This window comes from Babylonia areolata, chromosome 12 (assembly GCF_041734735.1).
Source record: "Babylonia areolata isolate BAREFJ2019XMU chromosome 12, ASM4173473v1, whole genome shotgun sequence".
NCBI lineage: Eukaryota > Metazoa > Mollusca > Gastropoda > Neogastropoda > Buccinidae > Babylonia > Babylonia areolata.
In genome coordinates, this window is record NC_134887.1 from 32,278,200 (window position 1) to 32,286,356 (window position 8,157).

Here is an 8,157-nt window from a genome sequence, read left to right on the forward strand (position 1 = left end):
CTCTCTCTCTCTCTCTCTCTCTCTCTCTCCTTCTTCTTCTTCTTCTCCTCCTCCTTTCCTTCTCCTCCTCCTCCTCCTCCTCTCTCTCTCTCTTCTTCTCCTCGCCTTCTCCTCCTCCTCCTCCTCCTCCTTCTCCTCCTCCTCCTTCTTCTTCTTCTTCCCTTCCTTTCTACCTCCTCTTCCTCCTCCTCCTTCTTCTTCTTCTCCTCCTCGTCCTCCTCCTCTTCCCTCTCCTCCTCCTCCTCCTCCTCCTTCTTCTTCTTCTTCTTCTCCTCCTCCTTCTTCTTCTCCTTCTTCTTCTCCTTCTTCTTTTCTTCCTTTCTGCCTCCTCCTCCTCCTCCTTCTTCTTCTCTTCCTCGCCCTCTTCCTCTTCCCTCTCCTCCTCCTTCTTCTTTTCCTTCTCCTTCTTCTTCTTCTTTTCCTCCTTTTCGCTTCCTCCTGATCCTCCTTCTTCTTCTCCTTCTTCTTGATGTTTCTATTTTCTGTTAGCTACAAGGTGATTTAGACACATGCGCATTCATTCTGTTCAGCACACACGTACATCATCGATCATACAATGGGCATGGGGAATGGGGTGAGGAGTGGTGACGTGGTGGGGGCGGGTGAGCGGCGGGGGGGGGGGGGGGGGAAGAAGTGTCATTGAGGAGAAAATATAAACATAGAATAGAATACGTCTATGTCTTTATTACCAAGTGTACCGGGGTCACAAGGAATATTGGGGGGTGGGGAGGGGGCATAGTACTTAACAAGGTACGAACATAAATCGAAAAGGAAAGCTAACAGTAAGAGTAGTGGGTCACAGTAAGAGTAGTGGGTTGTAGAGCCATAAGTCACGCTACCAGTGAAAGCAATCACATTGAACTGAACCCACCACAAAGTGGCTCATGACCTCAGCGACAGATAGTATCATTAATCTGTAGAATAACTCTCTCCATACGAACGGCGAAAGAGACGACGTTAACAGCGTTTCACCCCAATTACCATCATCAAGATATTGCAAGTGGAAGGCTCTTATACCACAATTCTGACGACGGAAGCTAAAGGTTGGGTCATTCAGACACCCACTGGACATTCAAGGGGTCTGTGTAGAGGAGAAGAGAGGACTGGCTGTACTGAGTGAGATAACCTTTCCCCTGACATCATCAAGGCATCATCGGTAAACGCCTTCAAAAACCAAATTGACAAAATTTTTAAGGGCCATGTATTTTCCATCGATTTAAATCTTTAATGAGTCAGAAATAAATGTAGTATACACTATGCCTGATTAAACCTTGGAACAGTTCGCTATAATAATAGTGATCCAAAAGCATAATTAATGGACATTGTTATGAGGGCAAAAGGCTTCTAACCTATAGCCGAATATTTCTGTGATTCTGTGAGATGTTACAAATTGCTTGGAACAGTTGACGGGCGCCATAGCCGAATGGTTAAAGCGTTGGACTTTCGATCTGAGGGTCCCGGGTTCGAATCACGGTGACGGCGCCTGGTGGGTAAAGGGTGGAGATTTTTACGATCTCCCAGGTCAACATATGTGCAGACCTGCCATTGCCTGAACCCCCTTCGTGTGTATACGCAAGCATAAGAGCAAATACGCACGTTAAAGATCCTGTAATCCATGTCAGCGTTTGGTGGGTTATGGAAACAAGAACATATCCAGCATGCACACTCCCGAAAACGGAGTATGGCTGCCTACATGGCGGGGTAAAAACGGTCATACACGTAAAAATCCCACTCGCGTATATACGAGTGAACGTGGGAGTTGAAGCCCACGAACGCAGAAGAAGAGGAGCTTGGAACAGTACAGAACGCCTCGAATCTTGTACTCAAATCTGTCTGGTACCTGACAGCAGCATGACCCAACGCGCTTAGTCAGACCTTCAGTGCGTGCTTACGATTATATTTGTATATCTATCAGCCTGGATTTCTTTTTACATCATTTTGCCAGAGGACAACACTCTCGGGTCCTTTTTTCAGTGCGCTAAGTGCGTGCTGCACACGGGACCTCGGTTTATCGTCTCATCCTAAAGACTAGACGCTCAGTTTGATTTTCCTGTCACACTTGGGGAGAAAGGGCGAGAGCGGGATTCGAACCCACACCCCCTCACGCGGACTCTCTGTATTGGCAGCTGAGAGTCTTAACCATTCTGCCACCTTCCTCCACACACACACACACACACACACACACACACACACACACACACACACACACACACACACAGACGCAACGAATCTTATTTCTGATGAAAGAGAGACACAGAGAGGGGAGGGGGGAGAGAGAGACAGACAGACAGACAGAGACAGTGGCACAGAGAGAGAGAGAGAGAGAGAGAGAGAGAGAGGAGAGAGAGAGAGAGAGAGAGAGAGACAGACGGACGGACTTCAGAACGACACAGGAGAAAAACAACAAACCTTACCTCCTCAAGTTGAACACGGTAACTCCACACCTCTTCAACACACACACACACACACACACACACACACAACACAACACACTGACTCACACACAACAAACGGACAGTGAAACAGCTCACAGTAACCTTCACCAAACTGATCACACTGTCCGATCATGAACAAGGCCTCTCTTTTCTGCTTGGAGTCAACTGAACAAAAACCCTAACAGCACGTGAAGCTCACAATGCATTATGTGGAGTGATGGCCTAAATGAAACGCGTCCGCCTAGGAAGCGAGAGAATCTGAGCTGCGCCGGTTCGAATCACGGCTCAGCCGCCGATATTTTCTCCCCCTCCACTAGACCTTGAGTGGTGGTCTGGACGCTAGTCATTCGGATGAGACGATAAACCGAGGTCCCGTGAGTACTGAGCATGCACTTAGCGCACGTAAAAGAACCCACGGCAACAAAAGGGTTGTTCCTGGCAAAATTCTGTAGAAAAATCCACTTCGATAGGAAAAAAACAAATAAAACTGCACGCAGGGGGAAAAAAAATGGGTGGCGCTGTAGCATAGCGACGCGCTCTTCATGGGGAGAGCAGCCCGAATTTCACACAGAGAAATCTGTTGTGATAAAAAGAAATACAAATACAAATTGAGCTCAAGAATTTACACACAAATTTGTGAAAGGTCCAAAATGTGAGCAACAAAACCTTTCTTTTGATTTTTACGATAAAATAGAAAATCTATAAAAAAAAATAAATAAATAAATAAATAAAAAATAAAAGTAAAAAATTAAAAAATTTAATAATAATAATAATAATAATAATAATAATAACAATAGAATTTTTAAAATTCAAACTTCTTTTTTTATTCTTTTTTTTTTTTTTTTTTTTGCGTTTACATTTTTTCACGTGAATACAAAAGACATATACATAAAAAGTAAATATGCATCATGAATATATCAATCGTGTATTCAACATTTTATGTATTAACGTAGTAGAACGCTAACTATATGACCTTTGTATATATAAATATATTAGAGGTTCATAAAATAGAATAAATTATAGTGATCACACTTATAAAAGAATAAATAAATAAATAAATAAAAAATTTTAAAAAATTACCACTGTAGGCGGGGGGGGGGGGGGGGGGGGGTCAGGGGGGGGGCGGCTAGAAATGATTAGGTTTTGATTTTTTTTTTTTTTTTAATGATTATTTTTCACACTTCTGGTCCTGAAAGATCGCCTTTCAAAATAGTCTCAAGGCGAGAGCCTGTGAGGGAGGTTACGCAAGCGCGGAAAGCAGGTCGCCATTGAGTGTTTAGCGCGGTACAGTACATGTGACTGACTGCTGCCGCGCTGATGCTGACCTAGATCTCTGTGAGCAGCGTGGAAAGTAAAAGAGCTTTTTGGGGGGTCAAAAGGAAACAACATTTTCATCTTCATGTACATTATACTGAACTGGTCGAAGACGCAAATTTGCTTTTATGAATGTTTTCCAAGTTTCTTACCAGTCTTGACATTTGATAAAGAATGACGGATGCATGACAGCACGTGCACGCACTTAGCCGCACACACGCACACATGCACGCATACGAAGAAGAACACCTTAATATCTCCGAAATGCACAAAACTTGTCTTTTGACTCGCGAAACAATCATCCTAGTAGATATTACATAGAATATTATATCCTTGGGAAAAGCAAATTTCACACGGTGAAATCTGTTGTCACAAAGAGTAATGAAATACAATATACAAATAGAATGAAAAGACAAAATACAAATACAAATAAGTACCCCACGTTCAAATCAGAATAGGCTACTACTCGCCCCCCCCCCCCCCCCCCCAATCCCTCCACCACCAAAAAAAAAATTATCCGGGATAAGGGATAAATCGACATGGGGGTCGGTTTTGGACAAGAGCACCGAGGTGGTTTGGAGGGCGTAGGAGAAACAGGACATGACTCGCTCCATTGAAAGTTTTGCGTTGCTAAGCAATGGCGTCAGGAAAATGGCGTGGAGGATGTTGTGGGGGGTAGGACGGCGTAGGGTGGGGGTTAAGGTCCTGTTAGCCTTTTACCGTCATCGCCGGCAGCGAATTCGTATTCGCTGTGTCAAGATCTCGGTTCGGTAAAGAGAGAGAGAGAGAGAGAGAGAATTTCTTATTATCATTTTATTGATTCGTTTGTTTCATTTATTCGCACATATCTTTGTTGGGTTTTTTTGTTGTTTTTTTCATTTATTTTCTTTTTTTATATATATATTCTTTTTACTACTACTACTACTAATCATTTTTTTCTGTTTCCATTATTTTGATATTCTATCTGTTGCCAAAGATAGATAGATAAGATATTATTTCACTATGTTGGCAACTCTTTTGTGGCAGATAGATAGATAGATATTACTTCACTGTGTTGACAAAAATAGATAGATAGATAAATAGATAGATAGATATTACTTCACTGTGTTGACAACTCTTCTGTTGTAGATAGATAGACAGACAGACAGATAGCTAGATAGATAGATAGATATTACTTCACTGTGTTGGCAACTCTTCTGTTGCATATCATTTCATTATGTTGGGAACCTCTCTGTGGTAGGCTAACATTGCAGTGATACTGACGTCAAACGTAGGTGATGACGTAGATTGTAGACAATACGTCACAGACAAATCGCTCTCTTGATGAAGCCATGTGGGTTAAAATTTGGGAGTTGTGGGGAATGGAAATCAAATATACATACATCTCTCTCTCTCTCTCTCTCTCTCTCTCTCTCTCTCAAGCTTATCTATACCAGCTCAGGAATGTTAACTTTCGAAATTACCTTGCTAAGTTTAGCTTATGTCTCCAATTAAACATACAGTACAAGCCAAATTTGAATAATGCTGATAGTTGCTGTCCTATTTGCTCCAATACGATTAAAAATGAAATACACTTTCTTTCTGTATGTCCGAAATACATGAAATTGAGACACGAATTAATACCGCTTTAATACTTCAGAAGCCCATCATTGTCCAGACTTTGTTCCATCTTCATCTTAGCTAGTGAAAATTCTGAAACAATCTTGAAACTGTCGATGCATATCTATAAAGCACTAACTTTGAGGGGGAAATGCCTGAATGCTATGTAAATGAACACATGTTGCATGCTCACATTTTGCTGTGACTCCTGTTGTTATGGGCCAGAGGCCTGACAATAATTATTAAAACTTTTTTTTTTTTACTTTGACTTTGACTTCTCTCTCTCTCTCTCTCTCTCTCTCTCTCTCTCTCTCTCTCTCTCTGTCTGTCTGTCTCCATCCTCTCTCTCTATATCTCTCTCTATCTATTTATCTATCTATCTATCTATCTCTCCATCCTCCCCCTCTCTCTCTGTCTGTCTGTCTCTCTCTTTCTCTCTGTCTGTCTGTCTGTCTCTGTCTGTCTGTCTGTCTCTCTCTCTCTTCTCTCTCTCTCTCTCTCTCTCTCTCTCTCTGATGGTGATCATTCTTCGTTGTAGTAGCAGTAGATGTGGCGGTGTTAACAAAATTATTATTGTTGTGTCGTTAGCGTAATGTTGTTATGGTTATTGTTGTCACGAGGACAGATTGGAAGACTGGGCGATGCCTAAAATCTTTTGTCCTTGAGTAATAAAGTTTTTGAATCTTGAATCTTGAATCTCTCTCAAAACATCTCTCTCTCTCTCTCTCTCTCTCTCTCTCTCTCTCTCTCTTAATGTAAGTATATATATATATATATATATATATGTGTGTGTGTGTGTGTGTGTGTGTGTGTGTGTGTGTGTCTTGCCAGGTGAAGTCACGTACTCATACACACCAGGGTGGATGGAATGAGGTGTGTGTCCATCGAGATCGATGATGACCATCGTTGTCATCCAGCTGGGGGATGGGGGGAGGGTGGTGGTGGTGGTGGGGGTGGGATGCTCATGAATCTATCTGCGAGTGCGCAGATGGCTGAATAGTCCAATCTGCGCACGAAATGTTCGCTGACAGTTGGGGCAGACAAAGACAGGCATATCATTGTCAGGGAGCTTGTTTGCCCCTGAGGAATGAGAAAACACGAGGTAAAGGGTCTTTCCCCCAAGGACACAGCACAACACCCGGTACCCAAATCGGGGGCCTCGAACCCTGAGGCCAGAGTGGAGAAAGTGGTGATACAATGGGTACAAGCACACTGTGGCATCAGTGGGAACGAAAAAGCGGACATTCTGGCAAAAGACGGTGCACAGAAGGAGCAGGCCAACAAACTGGTGTCATACGATGAAATCAAGACAATCATCAAGGCACAGCAAGGAATAAAGTGGCGACTCCAGCACCCCAAATATAACCCAGAAGACAGATACCATTTGCTGGAACGACGGGAACGGGTCAAGATCTTCCGCCTGAGGACTGGACACAACCAACCGCCTGCTCCACCACATGCACACAAAATTTGGCATTGGACAGAGTGGAGAGTGCCCTTGTGGTGAGGGACCAATGACAACCGACCACATCCTTCAAGACTGTACGACGCATGCAGCATCCAGGAGGAAGTACTGGCCAACACGGACAGCAGCGGAAGCCAAGCTGTACGGCACCCTGGAGGAGCTGCGATGGACGCCAGCCTTCATCGAGGACACCGGGCTGCTCATCTAATGGGAGGCGAACGAGGACGAAGAAGAAGAAGAAGAAGAACCTTGATCACTGTTGAACACTGGATCAGAAGTCCCCAAAGCCTTACCAGTTCAGCCACGGTGTCAAAGAGGAAAGGGAGGGAGGGTGTGGGGAGGAGGTGGGGGTGGGGGGGTAGGGGTTGGGAGGACGGGCATGGAGGAGGGGGGTGATAGTGGGCAGGCTGTCACGATCTAAGCCGTGGGAAATGAAGAAACTGGACAGTTTGAGGCTGTGTGTTTGTCACTCCCTCTGCCCAGGTGATGCTTTGATTAATGAAGGTGTGTGTGTGTGTGTGTACTGTGTGTGTGTGTGTGTGTGTGTGTGTCCCTGTTTCTTCTCTGTCTGTCTCTGTCTCTGTCTCTCTCTCTCTCTCTCTCTCTCTCTCTCTCTCTCTCTCTCTCTCTCTCTCTCCAGAAGGGGCCAAGGCCAATATTGATTAAACTTTTCGAGTTTCGAGTTCTCTCTGTCTCTCTCTGTCTGTCTGTCTGTGTCTGTGTCTCTCTCTCTGTCTCTCTCTCTTTCTCTGTCTCTCTCTCTCTCTCTCTCTCTCTCTGTCTGTGTGTGTCTCTCTCTCTGTATCTCTCTCTCTGTCTCTGTCTCTCTCTCTATGTCTCTGTCTGTCTCTCTCTCTCTGTCTCTGTATCTCTCTCTCTCTCTCTCTCTCTGTCTCTCTGTGTCTCTCTCTGTCTCTGTCTCTCTCTGTCTGTCTCTCTCTCTCTGTCTATCTTTGTCTGTCTGTCTGTCTCTCTCTCTCTCTCCCTCTCTCTCACTCACTCACTCTATCTGTATGTGTGTGTGAGTGTGTGCGTGCGTGCACGCGCGCGTGCGTGTATGTGTGCGACTTGCAGAATAAAACCAAAAAGATCATCCTCGGCTTCCACTTTCTGTCAGTTCACCCATCCTTTGCCTTCCTCAGGTCCACCCTCCCGCCCCCACCCCCCCAACCCCCAACTTCTCAACACCACCCACCACCCCACCACACCACCACACCACCACACCACCCTCTTTCCTCCCAGGCAAAGGGTCAGATCCCTGTACTTAACCCTTTGGCTGCCAGAAAATGATGGAAGAAGCTATGTTGAGACATCACAAAAACTCATCCTGCAACAGTCACAACT

The 8,157-nt window shown here is 44.6% G+C and overlaps 1 protein-coding gene across 1 annotated transcript in view; it reads left to right on the top strand.

Moving 5' to 3' along the window:
- The first annotated feature begins 562 nt into the window (after positions 1 to 562).
- The window catches only part of LOC143287899 (uncharacterized), a 15,851-nt gene continuing 8,256 nt past the window's right edge, over positions 563 to 8,157 (top strand). The window contains exon 1 of the mRNA XM_076596140.1: positions 563 to 602. Coding sequence (XP_076452255.1) covers positions 563 to 602 — 40 coding nt within the window. The remainder of the gene's footprint in view (positions 603 to 8,157) is intronic.